This window comes from Coenobita brevimanus, chromosome 39, assembly GCF_032717465.1.
Source record: "Coenobita brevimanus isolate Jiangsu-jjx chromosome 39, ASM3271746v2, whole genome shotgun sequence".
Classification (NCBI taxonomy): Eukaryota; Metazoa; Arthropoda; class Malacostraca; order Decapoda; family Coenobitidae; genus Coenobita; species Coenobita brevimanus.
In genome coordinates this window covers 30,533,950-30,559,105 of record NC_136992.1, presented here as the reverse complement: position 1 = coordinate 30,559,105, position 25,156 = coordinate 30,533,950, and the positions used below count along the sequence as shown (strand labels likewise).

The 25,156-nt window shown below is 41.3% G+C and overlaps 1 protein-coding gene across 2 annotated transcripts; it reads right to left on the bottom strand.

Moving 5' to 3' along the window:
- Positions 1 to 11,880: 11,880 nt before the first annotated feature.
- Positions 11,881 to 25,089, bottom strand: udt (protein undicht). 2 transcript variants are annotated; one of them, XM_080270175.1, is made up of 11 exons: positions 24,985 to 25,089; positions 23,334 to 23,567; positions 22,940 to 23,108; positions 22,046 to 22,182; positions 21,264 to 21,473; positions 20,132 to 20,348; positions 18,607 to 18,761; positions 16,865 to 17,104; positions 14,488 to 14,594; positions 13,466 to 13,601; positions 11,881 to 12,814 (listed from the first exon to the last, which is right to left on the bottom strand). In XM_080270175.1, exons 1-11 carry the CDS (start codon positions 25,043 to 25,045, stop codon positions 12,639 to 12,641), a joined length of 1,842 nt encoding a protein of 613 aa, XP_080126301.1. In that variant the 5' UTR covers positions 25,046 to 25,089; the 3' UTR covers positions 11,881 to 12,638. The 2 variants fall into 2 exon arrangements, with proteins under 2 accessions (XP_080126301.1, XP_080126300.1); XM_080270174.1 differs by lacking the exon at positions 16,865 to 17,104 and adding an exon at positions 16,209 to 16,457.
- Positions 25,090 to 25,156: the final 67 nt, after the last annotated feature.

Sequence of the window (25,156 nt, the reverse complement as noted above, 5' to 3'; positions counted from 1 at the left end):
TGGCGAAGTCTGGCGTTTGCTTTGGGGGTGGGGGAGATGGATTTTAGTGGTCATTATCCTCAAAAGACAGCTACTTGGGATGTACCGGGTATTATACTGTATCCAGTTTAATTAAATACGTATGTAGCGTTAAGCAGTAAAGACAGGAACCCAGGAAACAATAACAGCGAATGGGCATGTAGATAATAAATGACAAAATTACCGCCTTCCCGTTCAGCTTAATCTTATAGAAAGGAGGTGCAGTGGGGGGGTGGTAAGTCAGAGGCCACCCTTCAGGGATACATGACCCTCCAATTTCCGTCTTGATAATGTCTGGTGGGAAAGAGTAGCATGTAAATATTCCAAACTTGCGCAGGAACAGTACCGTACCTGGTTGCCCAAGATAGCGTCTGTTTACATCTGGGTCTGGGATGTCAAATCGTTACCGAGCTTTAACGTTGCTTGGGCTATATCACACGGGTCTATACTCTGTTCACTTTCATCTGGTATACATTTTCATCTCTCTGTCTTGAATACTGATATTTTAGATGTTAATATTCGATGATCTTACTTCTCACCTTAATTTGCCCAGGCTTTGTCCTTTTGCTGGTTATTTCTCGTAGCGCATTGGCACAAAAAAAGACAATGCTAAGGCTCTACATCCTTTTAATGGCAGTTCTTCGTGACTAGTATCATATTCTAGCGTTAATCTATTGGCAAAACTCAGTATTCAAGACGGGATGATGGTAAATTTCGCCCAAGTTAGAGTAAAGGGTGTATAGCCACGAAATAGTGCTATGGAAAGGATGTTGAGTCGTAGCTTCTGTTTTCTCATTCTACCATTGAGTTACAGGAAATACGCTGGAAAAAGTAAAAATATATCCACCTACTTATCATAAACGGACTAAAGGTTAAGTGTGATCTCAGTAGGTTTATGGCAAATACAGCTTATATTTCACTAGCCTCCACTCGCTTTACTCTATCCTGGCATAAAACTGACATCTTTCCATCTTGAATCCTGAGTTTTAGCAAAAAATTAACACCAGAATAAGCTAGTCACGAAGAAGTGCGATGGGAGGATGCATAATACAGTATGGTATTGACTTATTCTGCCAAGGAACAACGTGAAATAGGCTACAGTATAAAAAAAATCTGGAACAGCCTGAGGTGATTAGGATTAGGATTTCCCTATGAAGACAGGGTAGATGGTGATAATTTAAGACAACTGCTTAATTCCCACGAAAATCAATAACAGAATCGACAGAATCCGTCAGAAAAAAACGTTGGCTTCATGTCCGAAACCATTAGGACCAAGTTATAACATTTTACCCGTACACACACTAATAGTAAATCCGGTTTAACTTGGCCTAAAACTATCATCTCTCCATCTCGAAAGGCGAGTTGTAGCAATACAGGTAGATCAACTCTAGATTATGATAGTCACGAAGAGGTGCAATGAAAAATTATGTAGTCACAGCGTTTTCTTATTCTACCATTCAGCAAAGTCAAATTCAGTTACAATAGGACAAAAATCTGGGCGAAGCTTGGATAACAACACATGGTCAGTGGTCACATCAATCGTAATCACATGAACACAGTAACTTACCTTAAGATCTGGATATTCTAGGAGCTGCATAGGCTTGGTAGGAAACTGGGAGGTAGTATTATGTTCAGCTGTCCTTTCTTGATTTTGTATTAATGCGCAGAGCCAGAATATTAAAAGTTCCATGAGCCAAGTCTATCGTGTTGACCCGTAGTTTGTCTCGTCCACAAAGATATTCACGATTCAACACGTCCTTTTCTCCCAGTGGAAACCCAAGCAGTTTTAATTTCTCCTTCCCTGCATGCCGTCCACACTAGTTCACTCAGAAACTGTACCAATAACCACAGTGTGAGCAAATTCGCTGCATTACACTCAAAATAAGCGCACCACAACGCAACACACACGCGGAAGTTTAAATTACCTCGTGTTTACACCACACGGGTCGCAAACAACTGACGAAACTAATGCGTTGCTTTTTTTTCTTCTTCAGGAAACTGGGCCATTCTGCCAATACTAGAAAAAGGGTAAATATTAACTTTTTGTTTTTATCTGACAACTGGGCCATTTTCACAACCCCAATACAGTTTTTCGTGGTTGCATGAAATACGCTTTATGAAGAGAAAATGAGTCTCCTTGGTTACATATCAAATTAACCCACATATGATACGAAGGCAACGCCCACGGAAACGCGACCGAACTTGTTAAAGAAGATGCTTAAATTCGTTTTATTGTACCGTAGCCTAAAACTGCCATTGTCTGAATGCCGAGTTATAAAAACAGTAGAACACTCAAAGATGATGCTAGTCACGAAGTAGTGCTGTGGAAAGAAGGTATAGCAATAGCACTCTTTTTCTGCCACTGAGCCACGTGAAATAAGCTTCAAAAAGACAAAAATCTGGGCCAAGCTAGTGTGAAAGAACTATAATGAACTCTTGTTTGCAAGGTGGGGGGGGGGAGGTTGAGGGGTTTGCACGTTTAAGTATGGGGTTGAGAGGCCGAGGTATACAGGAGAGTTTAGGTGGGGTTAGAAGTTTGGGCATGAGATGTGAGAGGTTAGGGGGTTTGGAGTGGGATGAAAAGGTTAAAGGGTTTACAAAGGAAGGTTGAAGGAGGTTAGAAGGTTTAAGGGGTTAGGGGTTTCAAGAGAGGTTAGGAGAAGGCTAAGGGGTTTTACAGAGGGGGGTTAAAGGGGTTGTGGGTTTAGAAAAGGAGTTGCAGGGGTTAAAAGGTTAAGAGAGGGGGTTCAAGGGGTTAAGGGTTTAGAGAGGGAATTGAAGGGTTGGGGGTTTGGAACAGGGTATGAGGGGTTAGAGGGTTTACAAAGGGGGGGTTGAGAGGTAAGGATCAGTGGTGTAGCCTGATGAGTGACCAAGATGGCCCTGGCCACCCCTGTATGTGCCTGGCCCCCAGTGCTTACTTCAGAATTGCGGACGAGCACTGAAGAGTTTCTTTGGGCCACCCCATAAATAGGTTTGGCCAGCCCTTTGCCACCCCAATATAAGAACCCCATAGCTATGCCACTGATGAGGTGGCCCAAGAACTGCTTAGGTCTACAGTAGGATATAGTTCACTAATCTGATGGAAATCTGGAAACAGTATTGCCTATTTTGATAGCTTCGGACGAAGTGCAACACGTAAACAAACAGCTCCCAGTGACGCACGTATCACAAATCTGGGTAAAATGATTCTTGCGTAACCCTAAGTATCCTATTGTTTCAACATTTATTTGAGGTCAATGGTTATTGTAGCTTATAGTGAATAGGAATAAAAGTTGTTAGAGTTGTCACCAGTTGAAATTCATAAGGGGTGTCGATCGTCGATCACAAAATTGCATGTAATAAAACCGTTTGGTAGACCTGGCCCTCAGACGATCAACAGAACTGAAGTGTGGCCCATGGGGAGGATTGAGTTTGACACCACGGTTCTTGAGATATTCTCCAAGAAATCTAGCTTGGTCACTTGGATTGTCAGGCATGACATATCAAGGATGGTCAGGGCCACTCCTTTGGCCACATCACTGCTCCCTCCACATCCTAAGTTGCTCCCTACTCCTCCCTTCAGGACGCCAAGTACCTCGAAGGGCGTGTTAGTTTGTACATCGAGCGAGCCAAGAGGGTGGCCAGGGTGTGTGGGAGGGAGGACGCACATATCTCCTCCCCCGTAGCTGTCAAGACACTGGTGTGGGATGACAAGCACCAGCCCAACCTTGTGTGGTGCGAGATTCCTAAGGTGAGCACGAACAGGAATTTGAATAGCAGTAGTAGAAGTAATAATAGTAGTAGTAGTAGCCATCACATGAGTACAAAAGTAGCCAAAACACCCCCTCAGAGGACATCATTGTAGTTTGTCTAATCCTGCCTACCTGTTACTCTCTCATAGGTGGCATCCACAAGCTGGATGACGAACTTTCTCCGTCTGGGCCACTACAGGGAGAACGACCCCACTTTAGCACACCTCACCCCAGAAGAAAAAGACAAGGAGCAGTTTGGCGTGAGTGCATTTATACATACAGTACATGCTCTCTTCGTACACACTTATATACTTACACGCATACATCTAACATAAATACATACATACTCATACATATTATTATTATTATTATTATTATTATTATTATTATTATTATTATTATCATCATCATCATCAGCAGCAGCAGCAGCATCACCATTATCATCATTACCATTATTATTATTATTATTATGATTTATTTTTTCACATTTCCTCATTCTCTTCCCCTCCAGGATAGACAGTTCCAGAACACCAGCCGCCATGCAGTTGTGTACAATCTCTTCCCCGCCCCAGCCACTCCCAAGATGAGGCGTCAGGCACTCCGGCAGGCCCTCAGGTTTATTATAGTCAGGCACCCCTTTGCTAGGTACTGTTGTTGGTGTTTCATAGTAGTGGTAGTAGAAGTAGGAGAAGTTGCAGTAGTAGTAATAGTAGTAGTAAAAATAATAACAGTAGTGCTATCGTTATTTTATTATTATTATTATTATTATTATTATTATTGTTATTATTATTATCATCATTATCATCGAGTTAGAATAAAGATTAGGTGATGATGATGACGGTTATGTTAATGATGATGATGATGATGACAGTCGTGTATCCTGCAATTACAGATTTTAGTAACAAGAAACTTATCACAAGGAGAGTGAAGTTACGATGGAAATTTTAAGTTATGCTGTGTTTCTTCTAACCTGACAAAGATCCCTAACCCCTTTCAGCTCAGGTGATGGCCAGGTGTAGTCAGGTTTCAGGCTTGACTGGTAACCAAGGAGACTCACACCACCCCATACAATCGGCAAATTTCATGCAACCACTACAGACTAGACGGTTGATTTGACTAGTAACCAAGGAGATTCCTAAAACAACTAAGAATCAATGAATTTCATGCCCTTTACCAGCTTATTTCAAGTAACTCACTGGCATTTAGACAGTGCTACAGCTCTCCATCCTTTCTATAGCACTTCTTCGTGACTAGTATCCTATTCCAGTTTTTATTCTTACAACTTTGTATTCAAGATGGAGAGCTGGCAGAATTAGTCCAAGTTAGAGTGAAAACAGTACAATATTCAAACTATTTAGGTGGTTTAGTTATCAAGTGAATATGAACAGACTATAGCAGCCTAATCTGAACGTAGCCCCCATTCACTCTCTCTCCCCAGGCTACTCTCGGCTTACCTGGACAAGATAGCCGTACCAGACCCCAGACCTCTGTACTTCGATTTCAAAAGGCTACAGAGAGATATTATTGAGAGGTTAGTACTCTCTCTCTCTCTCTCTCTCTCTCTCTCTCTCTCTCTCTCTCTCTCTCTCTCTCTCTCTCTCATGTCTATCATTCCTCACATTATTATTTCCTGCATAAAATTTGTGCTCTTTGTCATATTGTTATCATTCCCCTATCTCCCTTTTTGCATATATATTTTCTCCTCCCTCCCACTACACAGTATCTATATCGTGTCTCTGTTCATATATATTCTTCCCTAACCAGGTACCGAACTGAAGCAGACCTGAATTCTCCCTTCCCTACTTTTGCCGAGTTTGCACAGTATGTGATTGACTCTACTGCTAATCTGACTACTAATGAAGACTGGCATAAGGTTGGTTTTACCTTGCCTCAATCAGAGTTTATTTCGCCTATGCATGCATACATACGTAGCCAGCAAACTTAATGTAGATCACACACACACACACACACACACACACACACACACACACACACACACACACACACACACACACACACACACACACACACACACACACACACACACACACACACACACACACACACACACACCGCTTGCTGGTGCAGTGGTAACGTTCTCGCTTGCCATTTGGTGGACGGGAGTTCGCGCCTCGCTCAGGTTGCGAAAAGTTTCAATGACGAAGTGGGTGGTTACTGTCCCCCTTGAGCAAAGGGACGGGTGTGTGCGTGTGTGAAGGTCACAGCCTTGCCCTTAGATCGGACTATATGAGCTCTCAGCTCCCTTCCGGGAGGGTAAAAGCTGACGATCACGACCATCAAGTGATCCTGACCGACCCGGTGAATTACACACACACACACGTCTCATCATCATCATAATCCCCCCAGATAGGCTATTCCTTTTTCAAAATATATAAGTTATCATAATAATAATAATAATAATAATGATTTCCTTGCAGATAGTGTGTTGGCGTCCCTACTGGACAACGTGTGGTGTGTGTAGTTTGGATTTCCAGCTTGTGATGAAACTGGAGACCATGGAGAAAGATGAGAGGTTTATTATTACGCTGGCGAGACTTGATGAACTGAGGAAGGTGAGAGAGAGACAGAGAATATGGTACAAAGATGTAGAGGCATATAGGAAGGCAACGACGGGTGTGGTAGAGATAGAGGGGTGGAGTTACACTAAGGGAGGAAGAGTGAGATAGGAGGAGGAAGGGAGATACAGGGGAGGAAGGAAAATGCATTAGTCAAGCAGTAAGACTCATCACAGCTCATAATTCCAAACTCATCACTCTTCTTCATCTGCATACTTTCTTCCCATTTCCTACTAACTCACACTTTCTGCACACGCACACTTTCTCATACACAGTCCTCCTATTTTATCTGTACTTTCTCACACCATTGCCTTTCATTCCATTCTTATAATCCCACCCACTCCTTTTTCTGCCTTCTTCCTACTCCTTTCTCCCTTATCCCACTCACCCCCACTCCCTCCTACCCACTCTCACACACACTGTTACTCTAGTACTTCCTCACGTCATCCCCTGTAGGCCTACATATTCTTTCTTTCTGAACCCATTCTTACAGTCCCACTCCCTTCCCTTTCTTCCTCCTTCCTGTTCCCCTCTCTCTCCCTCCCTTCCCCCATTCCCTTCATTTTCTTCCTTCTTTCTACCCCTCCCTCTCTCTGTCTCCCCTCCCCCACTCACCCTGACTCTCTTCCCACCCCCAGACTCACACATGGCTCCACCAGACGTCCTCGAACAAGACTCACCACAACTCCTACTTCAAACAACTCAGCACCCACCAGATGGAGGAACTACACCAGCGATACCGGCTCGACTTTGACCTGTTTGGTTACACGCTAGACGAGTACCTCCCCCTTGCCCTGGATGCACCAAAGAAAGCAGCCTAAGCAAGAATCACTCCTCTTATTGTGGCCCCGAACTCATCTGAATGTCAGCCCAGTGGACTGCAGGATGAAGTTATCCTTGTCTTACAGTCCACCCTCCTCCTCTCAGCTACCTGCTGGACAAGCACCTTCCCCTCACTCTGGATGCACCAAAGAATTCATCCTATGCAAGAAGTGTTATTGTGAACCCCGTAGATTGCAGGTTTTAGGTGCTCTCCTCTTGCAGTCCGAGTTACCCTCGTCTTGCAGTTCACAATTCTCCTCTCAGTGGATTGACGAACCAGAGGAACATTTTTGTAACTGGGCAGTGGTTATACTGGTGCCACCACATGAAGGCATCCTCCTGCAGCAGCAGCAAGAACTGTGAGAGGTGGTGGTGGGATGGACAGAGCAGTGGGGCACAATTAAATACAGTACTTAGCAAATTATTGAAATACATTTAACACTACCCCTGGCACTGGATGCACCAATGGATGTGTCCTAAGTGTACAGGGCATTAAGGGGTGGTGTTGGAGTGGACAGGGCATTAGGAGAGGTGGTGGTGGTGATGGAGTGGACAGGGCGTTAGGGGAGGCAGTGGTGGAGTGGATAGATCAGTGATTGAAAACTAAACCCTCAGTCAATGGAAAAAGTGCACAAACAATACCACCTGAACTCTGAGCTGTCTGGCCATACACTGGACAAAACCCTTGCCCCAGCCTTGGCTACAACAAGAAAACCCTCTGAATGGATAAGGCACAGGAGGAGGGAATGCTTGAGTGTCTAAGGCTGTGAAGGTGGTGGGGCTTCCTGGACAAAGTGGCTGGGTAGTTGAGTGAAAAAGCAGTGGAGGATTATATAATATACAGGTCACACTCTAGGACGAGATCATAGAATGTCACCTCAGGGATAAGGGACTGAGTAGAGAGGTCGCTAGAGATTGAGCAGCGTGGAGAGCTGCTATTAAGTGGGCCAGGCTGACACATGCAAGCATGTCTGAGCCTTTATTAATGAAATAAATCAAAACAAAACTGTAGCTTTGTGGTTCAGACAGCATGCTATTAATGGAAGGTCCTGCATTCAGTTTCACCAGAGATCATTGGTTGAATCCAGATGAGGCATCCCATTGCAAAGTGTTACATATTTCCACAAAGTCCTACAATTAAGAGTAATGCCATAACCCTGCAGGGTGGGATTGTGTGGCTTCAAATTGCATTAGCTTCATGATGAGTGGTGGAGGTAGGTGGTGGGTGAGTGGATAAAATTGTGGGGGAAGTGGTGATCAGGTTGCGTGGTGATTTATATTTGGGGAATACCAGTATGTCTTCTGCTCACCCATACAGGTCCACAGACATCACAAAACTGCTTCTGCTAATACCATCACACTATACTCATTTCACCTTAACCTGGCCCAGAATCTCTTCTTTTTGCAGCCAATTTTATGTAACACAGTAGCAGAAAAATACAGTGCTATGGCTCTACACTCGATAGCATTAATATTTTAGTGCTAGTGTATTCTTCCAGCTCAGCATTCATGATGGTGAGATGGCAATTTTGGGGGAGGGGAGTCAAATGGTGGGTGACAGAGTGACCTGGAGGCGTTTTGTCTGCGGCCACCCTTTGCGGGATTAGGGCGTCGGGCTATAGATAGATAGATAGATAGAATAAAATGAGTGTAGTCTTGGGTGTGATATTCTCAGCAAATCACAGGATAGTGGATACTGGTGTCCATTTGGTGAATCTTAAAGTCCAGCTGTGATATGTGGATAACTGAGCCTCAGGGACAGGTTTAACATATGTTCAGAATCAAATACATTTAAAAAAAAAAAAAAATCATCATCACCATCATCATCATCATCCAGATCTCCTTTCCCACCCTAGGGCAGTAAGTAAAGCTGTCTGAACATTTAAGACTTGCATCGCTTTTGTAACTCATTGTACATAAATCAGCATACTGTATTGAAAAATTATTTTTAAAAATACAGCTGTCTGAGCATTTAAAACTTGTCTCTTTCACCTCTCATCACTAACAGTGTACCTGTTCACACCCCTAACCTCATACAGCTCAGTTGATGGCCAAGAGCAGTCATACTGGAGGGTAAATTTGACTAGTAAATGACACTCACTCTTACCTCATATGGTGTGTGGTTCACTACATTTAAAGGTAGATGACCAGCCTGCTTCCCTTGATGGCACTACAGCACATGATCAAAAAACTCTAATCGCCTTTTGGAGATCAAACCTGAGCTAGGCCATCACTGTGACTGAGGTGTTCTAACTACCATAAATTAATTCACATTAGGGTAATTCAAATTCTAAGACTGTAATTTTGTTTTAATATAGCGTGTACTATTTTTGTCAGTGATATATAAAACAGTATGTGTTCAAAGTTCATTAATATTAACATATATATTTTCCTGTACCGTATAAACACACTTTGTGACAGGACGGATATTACAGTATTTAAGAACTGTTAACTGTGTGAGCTTAGGGATGTCACCTTCACTTTACTCTTGTTATCCCCTGATGATTTTATTCAGCTTCAGATAGACTTTTAGAATTAGAGGGATTAAATGTTCATTACTACAATCCCTCAAGTATTGTTCAGCTCTCAAGAGGAACGGCCTCATTTGAGGAATGGATATAACTGGGTGGCTCACCTACCCTGTTATACAGATGTCTCTCGGTTCCCTCCCTATTCCCCAAACGGAAGACGGCAGACTGTAGGAGGACAACTTCAGCCTGCAGTCCACTGTGTTCACAAATCTGATGAACCAGGAGCTATGACTACTTCTACGTTTAAGTCCTTTCCTAAGACAAGTAAAATCATCTGGCAGCGGCAACAAGAAACTACAAAGGACATCACCCACAACCACTTCACTGCCATGGGACCTTGTGTTAGCCCTACCACCTCATGGCCAACTTTATTTCAGTTCAGGAAATTTTTCTGGCTGGAGGGGTTGGATACAGCCTTCATTAATCTCATCATGACTAAGAGCCTCTCTCCTAAGCTGAATAAAATTTGTCAGGATGGAGCAATGATAAAATATAAAATATAATGTCAAGCTAAGGGATTTAATATTACTGACAACTTCAATATAAATCCCTAAAACCCAATACAAAAAAAAATTCAGTTAACATTCCAAATACTCAGTTAAAATCTCTAATACTGTAATCTACTCAATAAAAATCCTTAACAGTCAAACAGTTTGGATGCTAACATTTGAGCTCTTCTCACAGGCTCCTATTCACATCACTTAAGGAGTCATTCTAATACTAACTGTACTATACACAGTACATTAAAATAGGTCAACATTCCTTTAACATTACCACTATATACATAAATTAAAATCTAACATTAGTACATTATTTTCAGTTACTTTACACTTATACCATTATTTTATACTATCATATATTGCTTTATGGTCATATCTCTATCACAATGGATATCAGTACAAACACACTTATCTCTGTAAGTCCAAGATATGCAGTTGTCTGTCAAAACCAAGACTTTGCTAGGAAAATACATCACTGGACTGAATGAGTTAATGGGCAATTTTTCTTTACATACTATGGATTTGACAGCTAAAATGCACAGCTGGCCACACATGAACCTGGGACAATGTCTGTGTGAAGCAGGGGTGTAGCTACAATTTCCGACATTCATTGATCACAATTACTTGGTCATTTCAGTTAATATCAAATACCTCTCCTATGCTCCTCATGGGGCAACATAGGACTGGATGATGGATGGATTAAACACCTCCGTTCATTCATGTCACAGGTACTTGGTCATTTCAGCCTTTCATTCATATCACTGACTCCAACAAACACGTGATTATGTCAAGCTTATCAAGTGTACCAAATGCTAACATCTGCCACACACTGATGCTGTCCCAGGTTCATAAGTTGCCAATTGATAATGAAAAAAGGCAACTTCTAATAATGACAATTTATATCATATGTACTGCTGTAGTTTACAAAACTCTATTACGTTATTCACTCATCTTTCTTTACAGTGTAAATTTACAGAAATTACAGGGCAGGGTACAGACTGATTATTCAAATTTTGTGAAAACAGGTTCTTCCTATCTTTCACAAGACCCACCAACATGTCAAAGAATCACCACTTCCACCTCCGATACACTAGTCTTGAATGAGGCAGTCCTAACATGTATTCAATATGGATGGCAGGCATTATTGCACAAGTGGTGACATAGGAGAGTGTGTAGCACAAAAAAGGACTACTGGGCCTTAATGAACAAGCCATCAAGTCTATGCCTAAAGATGGCCACATAAAATATAAATACATAAGAAACTTAATGAAATAAAAACTTTGCTTCACAGTGTCATACGATGGACGGATTCAGAACACAGTTGTGATATTAGTGGACAGTACCAGTAAGAAAAACCAATATAAGTCTGGCCTATATTATTCCCTGTGAGGTATAAGGGGCTAGGGCTAGGTTCAAACAGTCCAGTATATTGAAGGGTGGATGACCAAACTACTCCCTCTGGTGGATAGTTTGGGTATGCTGAAAATGATGTGAATGATGGTGCTGCAGCGCTATAACAGAGATCCAGACAGTAACAGAATGCTGAAACAATGATAGTAATAGATGGTTATAAAATGCTACAACAGTTACAGTAGTGGACGGTTTCAGAGCTTCCTGCACTGGGAAGCCACACAATCATTCAACAGAGGTTTAGGCACATTCTCACCACGAAATTCTCAAACACGTAGGCACAAAAGTCATCACGGAATGGTTGCTATGCCTGATTGCGAGGGACCTGATCAGATGCCGTTACACTTCTTTCAAGTGTCCAACAATTACTTCCGAAACACATAATTTTATACAACTGAAAAAACAATTTTCATATTTTTTGTTCAATTTATCAGTGAACATGGCATACAGTGCACAAGAAGTTTCTAATGGGTGTGCAAATTCAATACATCAACAGTAACCCCTCATTGCATGCCAGTCAATAATTCAGTGACTTCAGGGCTGTTGGCTGATAATAATGGAAGTATTGATGATGGTGATGATGATGTGAATGGGACAGTCGTAGTTATGACTCACCGGTGAAGAGGTTAAAGGGTTATTCAGGGCCTTACAGCTCACTAACAGAGATAAATGATGGTGGTGATGATGATGAAGGAGGGTGGAAGTTGTTGTAGTAACTGGTCATTAAGTGCCTTATGGCTTATTGCTAGATCATAACAATGGTAGTGATGATGGTCATTCAGTGGGATCTTGGCCACTGCCAGGGGATAGTAATGGTTTTAATGATGATGATGATTTGGATGGAGTGGTGGTAGTTACAACTGTCTGGCAAAGGGGCTTACCAGCCATTCAATGGGTTAGTGGGTCACTCAGTGAATCAGAGCTTGTTGGCAGAAGATAAGAATGGTGATGATGATGATGATGATGGTCATGATGTGGACAGAATTTTGGCAGTTATAATGCTCTGATGAAGGGGTCAACTGATTATTCAGTGGGATAATGGGTTGTTCAGTGCTTCAAAGCTAGTTGGCAGAAGATAACGATGCTGATGACGATGGTGGTAACGATGAGAGAGGGGTGTGGTGGCAGTTGTGATCCACTGGTGAACTTGAAAACATCTAGGCTGGCACCGGGCTCCTTCCATGGGTCACTGCCATCATCAAAATGCATTGGGCAACGGTCATCTGCAGGGGAGGAAGATTTGATCATTACACTGGGCTATGATGAGTATAATGATGATGATGATCATCATCATCCATTCCTGTTTCCCCACCCTTGGAAGAGATAAGATAAAGCCCAGAGAGTCAGAAAAATCCCTGATTGGAGAAACTCACCAAAGTCTACCCAGCTGCATGGACCACACTCTCATTCACCCACCATGCAAACCCTAGGTATCCTGATTCCACATCGCAGGCACATACATCCATATTTATGCACTTTATACCATCCATTTCCTACAGGCAGTTCAATGACTGTTGAACTGGGGAAGGAAAGGGGTGCCAAATCCTTGTCATATGCTTCTCCATACAAAATTCTTCCAACCAGTTGAAGCCACTGTTAGTTTCCAAGCCTCGTAACTCTATATACCTCACTTTTGTACACACTTGTTTGCCACATCTACCCATTCTCTTCTTGTCCTAATAATCATATAAAGCCCATCAACAACTGACACAACCTATATATATATATATATATATATATATGAGATGAATGCAATAACAACAACTGCATAAAAAAAAAAAAAAATGAATCTATCTGTCCTTCTGTCCACTTCTCATTTCAAAAACCCACTTACACTCCTTCTCATACTTACAAAACAAACAGCTGGTACTTACGCTCTCTCTCATACTCCACCATATGCAGTGTGACTGCTGTACCATCACCCGTTCCTAACACTGTCTGGTGAAGGTTACAGAATGGCCCCACACTCTGTGACATCAGCACTTTGTTTAGGTCGGCACGTTGGTACACCTGGTGGGGGATGAGTAATTAAGGATTTATAGTTCTTGTTACTGTCATCACCCTAAGTAAGTCAGATTAAAATAAATTATATTATGCCATGCTTCCTCCTATGAAATCCCCATACTGAGGGTGGCCATGGTACTGTTGATGTTTTCCATGGACAGAAAGCTAAATGAAATGCCAAAACCAGCTACTGTAATTACTTCCAAACAGTTGCCAGGATCTACCAGGAAAAATAAAAAAAGCTGAGATGTTTAATAAGATCTGAAACAATACGAAAGTCTCAGCTTGAACTCTGACTCTACTTATTTATGGCTGTATTTCCTGCTAAGAGTGATGATTAGATGGTTACACTACTTTTACCCTGACCTAACCCAAAATTACCATATCTCCAACTTGAATGCTAAGTTGTAAAAATAGATTAAATACAATGGTGGTTATGAGGAAGTGTTATGGAAAGGAGGTGGAGATTTAATACTGTCCTTTTCTTCCATTGATGTATGTGAAATAAACTGCCAATGAAAAAAAAAAAAAACTAGGCCAGGTTAAAGTAAAATGAGCTCAGTTACCATGCTGGCAGCCTCATTCATTCTCACAGTAGTACTTCCTGCTGTCATCGGCAGCCAACAGTCTCCATTATTCCGTAGCTTCATCAACCCATGCATCATGGTACACCACCACCATGACCATCATCATCCAGACCTCTTTTCCCATCTCAGTGAGAGGTGAGGTAGGGACCGGAGAGCAATAAAAACCCATTAGAGAGAGAAGTAGCAAAAGCCTTCCTAGTTTAGAAATGGACCACACTCTCATTTACGCACTAATCAAGTCCCCAGAATCCTGACTCCACCTCACAGGCACAAATATCCACACTCATACACAACATATGACTCACCCAGCATCGATACTTTGAGTATGGGTCCAACTCGTCATAAGTAATCAGGTAGGACTTAAGATTCTCCTTCCAGTACCCAATGCACTTCAGCTTGTAGTCAGGATCAGCTGTGGTGGGATGGAGTGGATAGGTTTTAGTCCAATGTACACATAACAGTTTACACTCATCATCAGAAATTAACTTCAAGCATGTGTGACATAAATTGGTAATCTGGTAGTATTGTTGGGATAAATAAGAAATAATGTATAAAACACATCACCAAATTGATGAGGTTTAATACATGGCCATTTAAAACAACCAATCTTAACCATAAGGTCACCAGATCACCAGCTCATAGCATATCCTTGAGGCAAATTTCTTGTCTTGACTTTATATTATGTCATCAATGTGTTGCTTTTTTTTTTTTACTTAAATAATGTTATACTGGGAGATTAAGTATAAGTCTATGGACTTAATTAATTAATGTTATACTGGGAGATTAAGTATATGTCTAAGGTGAATCTTTTGTTAGGATAAACAGCTGAAGATATTGAATTACGACTGATTACTACTGTACATATCAAATGCAAGTACTGTATGCAATACACAGTTAGTACCAGGAAAGTGCTGAAAAACATCTGAATTCTAAAGCAAACCAATTATGACAAGTTTTTTAGGGATGTGGTGCAGCAAACAACAACAGTAAAAAATGTGCAGCCACCATTGCAATCCTCATCACATGCAACCTTTCACTCATCACTCATGACACTGTGCAGAAAAACTGAAAAACAACCAAACATGTGCTGCTACCTGGAAAAGATTATTTAAAGAAGCAAAACCAAACCCAAAATTCACAACAATGTGTGGGAGGTTCTCATTTATAGCTGCCTTTCACTTTTTACTGCATTCTGTCTGCATACTTCTGAGACTTCAAGTTAGGATCATAAACACTTCAAAAGTAACATATATAACTAATGGTCCATCTCATAGTTTTTTTTTCCTATAACGTTACTAACAGATACATAGACAGAGACAAAAGCATAACCTCCTTGATGAATGTTAAAACAATATACTGTACTGTACAGTGCTGAGACCTACATAACTACTGTACTGTACATACGAAGACAAAAAGCTAGAACAATGTGCCTCAAATCAAAACACGAAGTGAATACTCTGGCACCTAAAGACACAGCAAAAATTAAGAGTTCGCTATAAAATATTTATATAAATAACATGCCTCATAGAAAATAAAACACAGTGATAAATCCGTTCTAACCTGACAAAGATTCTTAACCCCCTTCTGCTCAACTGACAGCCATGTATACTCAGGGTGGATGGTTGGTTTAATTAGTAAGTATACAAGATTCATTCCTATCTCACAGCTAAGACTAAGCGAAGATAATGCAATGTCAACTTAGAATTCAAGTTGGGGTGTGGCCAAGTTTTGTTAGACAAAAACAAACTGACTGTTGTAGTGAATATTCTGACACTCAACAAAATAACAGTTGTCTCTGCTGCAACAACCATTAAAAAAAAAAAAAAAAAAATCTGAAAGTTGCTGCACAAAAGGAATAAAAATCAGAACACCATGCTAGATGCAAACAATGCACTGTGATGAACTGGCACATGAAGACACAGCATAAAGAAGAAAGGGAAAAAGCATGAGACCACTGTGATGCTTCATAAAAACAAACACTAGCAGTGAATATTTGGCCACTCCAAAACTGTGTGTCAGCACCTACAGTAAATATCAACCTCTCTGCCGTATGGATCAACCGATAAACACTTCTTGGCTTCGATCCAAATCTCCCACTGCCCCTCCCCGCACACCGAGAAGTCGGATATGTTTTGTTTACAGTATATATTGGGGCGAGGGGCTTCAGTCACGCCCCCAAGAATTCGTGTTCGGAAGAGAAGGCCTTCATCCACGGCCTTCTGTGTGAAGTTGAATTTGCCGGCCACAGGACACCTTACAGCTGTGGGGTTCTGTGCTGCAGAGGGCAAGAGGTGGGATGTGAGGAAGGTTAATAAGAGAAACTAGAAGGAGAAATAGAATGGAGGAGGGCAAAGAATGGGAGGAGAGGAGAGATGACATGTAAGGGATGGGAAAGAAATGGAGGGAGGGAATGACAGGAAGGAAAAAAGAAAGGAATAAAAAAGAGGAATCATCTGGAAGTAGCACTACATCATGAGTGGATGGAGAACATACTATAAATATCCGTGTCTGCTGTATGCACTATTGATAATGCAGCAGTGTGCATCAATCCAAATCACCTTCTGATCCTGGTTGCAAACAGAATGATAAAGAGATTTAAAACACCGTAACCTGCAAAATGGGCCACACAGTCATTCATACATCATTCAGTCTCCTGGAATCCTGGCTCCACCCAAAACATACTATAGATATCCATGTGTCTGCCATATGCATCAACGGTAATGCAGTAATGTGCATCGATCCAGATCTCCTTCTGGTCCTCGTCACACACTGAGAGGTCTGAGATGTTCTCCCGACAGTATATGTGATCCCAGGGAGACTTGGTGACACCCCCTAGGATGCGTGTCTCGAAGAGCAGCTCCCCTTTCTGTGTGAAGTTGTATTTGCCGGCCACAGGGCACTTGACAGGTACTGGGTCTCTGGCTGGAGGATGGATGGGCAGGAAGGGGAAGGTGTGTGGGGTGGCAAAGGTGGGGGAGTGGAAGTAAGAGGAGGAGAGAGGAGGGACAAAGAAAGACAGAGAAGGAAAGTACCAAAGAGAGAAAGGCAAGAGTGAGATGTAGGTGAAGAGAGGAATGGAGGTTGGGATTGGGGAGGCAGGAAACAAGAGGGTGAGAGGGTGAAGGAAGAGGGGTAGATATGTATAACAAGAAAGAATACAGCAAGTGAATAACAGTGGTCGAGTGGAGAGGTTGAGGTGAGGAAGTGAGAAGGGACAAATAAATAAAAACAGCATTACTAAAGAAACAGGTAAGGCACATAAACAACACAAAACATAAATGAACACTTATATTGGAAAAAAAAAAAAATTGCAAAGAAAAAATTACTATCAAATACCTCAAAATTAAAATTTATGGCAACTTAAATGAATTAAGCTTCAGAGGTAAAAAATAAAGTAAATTTGCTGTGCCAAAAAAATAGGCAAAAGACTGATCATCTGAAAAAGAAATAAAATGGAGAATTTCAATCCAAAAATATGAACAAATGCAAATGAGGATGAACTAAAAAAAAGAAAAAAAAAAAAAAAAAGGTTCACCAAAAAAGCAACAAATGAAAATGGAAACACACAAGCATATAAAACAAAATACATCCTGTTAGCTTTGCACAGATACGATAAGATAAATGTAATACCTCAGACAAATAATTAAACTGATTAATGGAGTTGAGAAAGTAATATGAAATGTACAAAAAAAAAAAAAAAAAAATTGGTTTTAGGATAATCTCCTCCACTTACTGACACAAAGCGTTTAGTGCCTGAGTAGTTAAGTATTCTGAATGTTATAAAAGAAAATTATATTGCATCAAATCAACAAAATGACAACATGCTTTCCCTTACAGGAATCCCCATACCGAGGTTGGTCACAACACAGCTGACATTTTCTATGGCCTACAAGCTAAACCAAGTACCAAAACCAGCTACGTACTTCCCAGCAGTTGCTGGAAACTTGTGGAAAAAGAGAAATCTAAGATGTGTAATGGGATTTGTAAAATGGTGAGAGTTTCAGCTTGAACTTTGACACTCTGTTCACATAATTGTATATTTCCTGCCTGAGAGTGATGATTGTGTGATTAGTTACTAAGCTTGCAGCCACACTTTACTCTCACGGTAGTACAGCACACTCTTATTGCTTGGTACGGTATATAGTTACTCCCTTATACCATCAATAAGAATTAAGGACTTTTTCAATTTGTGTTGCTATTTTCACTCGTACATCCACTGTGATGCCCAATTTCTCATTATACAATCATTTTCTTGCTTATGCAGTCTCTACAGGGCTAAAATTCACTATGCCATCAGTTTTCAGAACTGATCCCAGCCATAAAATGAGGGCATACTGTAACTTCCTGGATCAATGGTAGTAACCCACCTACATCCAGTGAGAAAGATCCAAGCCATCGATTACAAAGTTAAAAATGTGACCTACCCAGCATAATGTTGTAGTTCCATTCTTGACCACTCTTGAATTGGATATATGAACAGACAGTTGAGAAGTCTTCCCTTATCATCTCAAGACCCTTGCGGAATCTTATGACATTGTGGTGGCGGGGGACAAACTCGAAGCACACGTAATCCTTCTGACTGTATAGGGGTGAAGGAAGAGAGGGATGATCTATAATGCATATATTTCTACACCACCACCACAATTATCATCATCATCATCATTATCATTATCATCATCATTAGTCCCATCCTCATCCTGACCTCTTTTACCCATCCAAGCTTGGGAGATAGGTTGGTTCCAGATAGAATGAAAACACTGAAAGAGGGAGAGCTGTCAATAGTCTGTCCTATTAACTGGCCTACACTCTCATCCACCTACTATTCAGGTCCTGACTCCTGACTCCGCCTCACAGGCATAAAGAGCCACACCTATGCACTTCACATTACCTATCAGCTGGAGTCAATCTCACAACTATTACACCATTGGCTAAAATCACGGGCGCCAAATCCTTGCCATATATTTCTCTGCACAAAAACTCTTCCAACCAGCCCAATCCACTGTCAGCTCCCTAGTCTCACCACTCTCCATGCCTCACTTTCTCACACTCATTTACCACATGTCACCTTCTTCATGGCCTAACACATCTCCTCCCACCATGAAACACCATATTCACACCTCTGATAAAGAATATATAAAAACAATTCCCTTAATCTGTCCTGAAACCCATCTGTCAATATCAAGCAGAACCATCATGTATTTATTATCCCTCTATGCACGACACACATCAGTGCTACTCCTGTATTACTACTACTACTACTACTATGACCTGTACTACTATTATTACTGCTACTACTACTGTGCTACTATTTCTATTAACACCACTACTACTACTACTACTACCACCAACTGTGCTACTACAGGACTCTTCCTTTATCCTAAGGGCCTATTTCTAAAGTTATTTTGGATGATTTTTTTTTTTTTTTTTAAATACTGAAGTAGTTATAATATGGGTTATATGAGGTTATGTCAAGTGGCCACAAAGGGTTTCACATATGTGACTTTAAGTGACCTCCCAGTGTACATATCCAATCATAATATACTCATTACACATTTACAGCAGCATAATACTGTACAGTACCTGCAACAGAAGTCACATAACACTCAACAACACTTGGATTCCTTGGGGTTATATCTAGTGAATATAGATGGTTACTTCCGGATAAACGGGAATACAATACTGATTTGGTTTTATGGGTTTTGGTACAAAAAATACAGTACAGGCACACCCTTCAGAGGGCTGGCTGGGTATTTCTTCTTGTTGAGTGGTTTCCATTGTTGGAAAAATCATTTGTAGGAGGATTTCTTCAAATTGGGGCTTCAAATAAATAGGAATACGTTACTGATTTTGTTACCATATAGGGATTTAGTAAAAAAAAATAAAAATAAAAATAAGGGGGACAATTCTGATATGCAAAAATTCAGTTACTGAGGATCTCCTACTACTCACCATCCATCAATATTAAGTCGAGCCATCATGAATCTATTGTCCCTCTGCTCACGACACACATAGATGGTCCTGCGGTATCGTCCCTCATCTGGGTATGTGGTCTCAATTATGTGTGTCTGGTTGATGAACACATCGGCCTCCATGTGTGCCGTGTTCATCCACTCACCACTAAAGTTCTTGGGCAACAGGCAATTGGGTGTCACTGTTTCCTGTTTCACTGGGGAAATACAAACACAATTATTGTCATCTTTTCATCTAATGGAAATTGGCCATTCCTACAACTTATGTCATGGTAGCATGAAATTTGAGAAACCTTAGTTAAGAGGTTACTAGTCAACTTCACCTTTAATCTGTCTATACTTGGCCATCAACAAAACTGAAATAGGGGTGAGGGATCTTTGTCAGGTTTAAGTCCATGTGCTACGGAAGTGCATTATTTTTACCCTTTAATATTCAAAGCAACTATAATCTGTTTCAAATCAGAATTACACTTGGCCACAACTCACATACTCCAAACATACTCTTTCACTTTAATTCCATCATCTGTAACTATATTAAGTAGTTCAAGCAGATGCAACTGCTATCTCTCTATCTGAATGCTGACCTGTAACATGGTATTAACACTGAAATATGATGTTAGTCCAAATAACTCTTATGGAAATGATGCATAACCACTGACAATGAACTATATGGAATAGGTGGCAAAACAATGAATATCTCTGCTGAGTTAAAATGAATGAAATGTATGGAGCCATGACTCACACCTTCCACACCTGCCCAAACTATGTCTCTTTAATCCCAGCACCTATAACCATAAGTTTCCTCTCCCTTCTCTCACCTGGAGGGGCTATTCTTGGACGTGTTAAGCACTGAGCATTCCTGTATAATATAGTGATACATATAGAGATCATCAACCCTCTTACACACAAAGCACTAGATGTCTCACCCTTCCTCAACATCTCTCTCCCCCTCTACAATGTCTTCACTTATTTACTCTCCCACACTATTACTTATCTCTCCTATACCTGCAACCATGCAAACTGAATGAACAATCTTGTCCCTTCTCTATCTCTTCCTCTTCCTTATTCTACAGTACTCCTCCTCGTGTCTCAACCTCCTTTTCCTCCCTTACCTGGAGTCATACGGAACCTGAAAGGGCTATTCTCTGGCGTGTTAAGCACTGAGCACTCTGGGGTAATGGAGTGACCCATATACAGGTCGTCATCTCTGTTACGCACAAAGCACCGGTACTTCTCGTCCTTTCTTGACTCCTTTGTGTTGGCCACAGCAAAGTAGTGGTTCTTCCCAATGAACCAGTCACCCAGGCATGAAAACTCTCGTGCTGTAAGGGGCATCAAGAATGAAAAGTGAAATAACATCATGCAAGGTTAGAAAGATTCCTGACTTCACTTTAAAGGCATAAACATCCATATCTATGCGCCTCACACTTAGAACAAAACTGGGAACTAAAACACGTGCCATAACCAGCCAAGTAGTTCATAATGGTTGCAGAGAAACTGTCAAGAAAATATAATCTCAGATGTTTACTAAGCTCTGCATCACTGTGAGACTGACTGTATTTGACTGCGGATGACTTTTCTGCCTAGGAGTGATGATTGTATGGTTTAGTTATCAAGCCTGTGGCCATACATCACTCTTATGATAATATCTGTTAGTGTTAATGGTAGCCTTGCATCTACTATACTCTTTTTACTTTAACTTGGCCAAAAACTGCCATCCAAAATCCTGAGTTATAACAATAAAATAACCAAAGACAGATGTAATGCCTTAGAATAGTCTTTTTCTGCCACTGAGTTGTGTGAAATGAGCCACAAAACAACAAAAAACTAGGCCACATTAAGGCAAAGCAAGTATACCTATAGTACAGTATAAAACCTCGTCATATATACTCACTGCCATCAAAAGACTCCTTGATGCCCTCACACTTCTTGAATGTAATGTTGAATTTTTGGTTAGCGATGAGGAACTGATTGCCGGGCTCCTGACATGACTGTATCTTGGCCTCCACGTGGTTACACTCACCGGTGAAACTGTGGGGAAAACATAGAAGTACGATAATAAAGTCATCATTGTTATCCTGACTCTACAGAACTTTGGATGGTCTAAAAGTGATTTCTTTTAAGGCTTCCTCCCCATCTGATCTCTTTTCATTTACCTATATCTATCTAGAGCCTGATGCCTAATCCTGGAAGGATTGGTCAAGAACACATTGCCTCCATACTGCCCTGCCCTCCACCATCAGGATGCTCCCTGTCCAGCTTATATCACCCTTCTTAAATCTGTTCTGGTAAGCTAAGGGTTATATATATATACCCAAAACAGCAGAGGGAGTCTTTCACATAGCTTCCACTGAACATAGTCATCAGGCCCTTAAATGTGTCCAGCTCAGGGCATGCCTCTCATTCTATTCAAATGGTCTCTTCCTTTCTCTCTATATAAACCCTTTCTCTGTTCAAATTCGCTGTCTCTCTCCCTTTGTTCCAACCCTTTCTTTGTCTTCTCACTCTATAGCTCTACACTATCCAAATCCTTTCTTAATTCTAAAATCCTCTCTCTCTCTCTCTCTCTCTCTCTCCACTCTCCTTACACTATCCAAATATTCTCATAACTCAAATCCTCTCTCTGTTCAAGGTCTCTCTCATTCTGATCAATTCCTTCTGTCCTCTCTATCTATATCTCTATGGTATCCAGGTTCTCTTTTTATTCTTATACTGTATCCCCCCTCTCTCTCTCTCTCTCTCTCTCTCTCCCCTTTCTGCTGCACTATCCAACTTCTCTCTCTCGCACCTGAATCTGTTCTGGTATGCAAAGTGCCAAACACCCTCAATGGCCGAGCGACAGTTCTTGGGTACATAGTTTTCATTGAACATGGTCACTAGGCTCTGATCCGTGTCCAGCTCAGCGCACGCCTCATCCAGTGATGGCTTGTACCCCGGGTTGTATGTGTTGCATCCAGCTGTAAGAAAGGTTGCACGGTTAGAGTCCTTTCCAGCCAGTTGAGCAAAATGGAGCAAATTTTGAGAGCTCTAATAAACTGTAAATTACAACTTTGCAAGACTTCACTACACCTGCTTCTCTGCTTACACTTAACTAGTTGTGAGAGTTTGTTTGTCATCATCATCATCATCATCATCCCCTTCATGTTACTCACAAATACACTTGTACCCAATCAAGTACTCACTGGCACTCTTCTGAAGCACATTAAGTGTCCTGATATGAAAGCGTACGCAGTAATAACACTCCTGGTTCTTGAACAGCAGAGCCTTGTAGTCATGTCGGTAAGCCTTCAGTGCCACACACTGTCCAAAGCCAGTCATGGAGGTGTCATCAATGTCGGTGATGGTGTTACGGCCTTTCTCAAAGCTGAACCAAGACCCTCGGAGCATGAATGGCACAACACATTCACCAAGGCATTCTGTGGGATGATGGAATGAGGCTTTGGAGGTGTGCATAACCTACACTCCTACCAGAAAAGAATGGTCTGGGTTAGGGCACATAGGATGCCATGTTTTTTCTCTTAATAAAAAGTGCAATCTGTATTAGCCAAACACACACTGTAAGTTAGGACACATCAAAGCCTAATGTAACCTAATTTAACCTAAGACATATGAGCATAACTGGCTATTAGAGACTGAAAAATGCTATGAAAAAGATGGAGAGCTGTGATTGGGGTCTTATATTATCTTCCCATTTTTCTCATAATGTCCCACACTCTGGAGGATGAACTGGAGGAGGCGAGTGAGCCACAGGCCAGATGAAAGTGTGCCCATTATTCACTAACCCCTCCACCACGATTTCATATTTCCTATTTCATTCTTATCACCAGACAATTTTATTACCTTAGACTTTGAACTGGAAGGACTACTACATATCCTTTTTTATTATTGTTATTAATAAACTCGTATAGAAATGGCTAGAATTTACGCTGAAATGCCGTCAGAGGATTCTATCTATCTATAACCCGACGCCCTAATCCCGCAAAGGGTGGCCGCAGACAAAACGCCCCCAAGTTGCTCTGTCACCCACCATTTGACTACCCTTCCCCCAACTCACTCCCCCCTCCCTCATATACCTCTCCACTCCATCCCTCCACCTCATCCTCGGTCTTCCCCTCCCTCTCTCCACTTCACTTACATACACCCTCTTAGTCAGTCCTTCATTCTCCATTCTCTCCACATGTCGAAAGGATTGAATGAGTTATTTCCCTTCGGTAATACATCACAGTATTCTAAAACATAACCACATTTCTATTTAGGGTTCTGTGAAACGTTGGCCTCAGTTTACTGTTTGCATAATAACTTCGTGATGTAAAAATGAAAACACTAATGATAAAAATGATGGAGTATTATGGCAACAATGCAACCGTGTCACATAGCTGCCACCCTCAAGCCAGTTGAAGTTCCTTGGTTAAGTGTTAAAACTCTGATTGAAATATTCAAGCTGGCGGCTCCCTAAGCACACATAAAAGCTACTGAGGAACAGAAACCTCCTTAGCTATACACATGGTAATTAGTACACTAGTACTTGAAAACAATGTGTAAATAAAGAGTTGCATAAGGCAACGATGACTTCGTTGATCATCAAATTTCTCATACACGGATTTGATTCAGTGTCTTCGGTACCATCCATAAGACGTGAAAGACTTGAAAATTTAAACACGAACTCAGAAAAGATCGATAAAATACACAAACGAAAGGATAATTATGACACATACGGACATGCAACCCAGCCCAGCCCAGCCCTACCCTGAGTATTTCCTTTCTCACATCTTATAACGCCATTTACACTCCTCTTTTAGCCAGCATGACACTGGATTAATATCATGCACTCACCCCTGACACTTATGGAGGCGAAGAAGAGGAGAAATACCCATAGTCTCGGCGATAAATCCATCTTTTTAGGGGATATAACTTGGGAACACTCAGGTGAGAAGCATCGTCGTTTTGAAAGCGTTGTACTGGTGGTAGAGAGGATGTCCGATGTGGAAGGGGAGGGGGAGTGGGA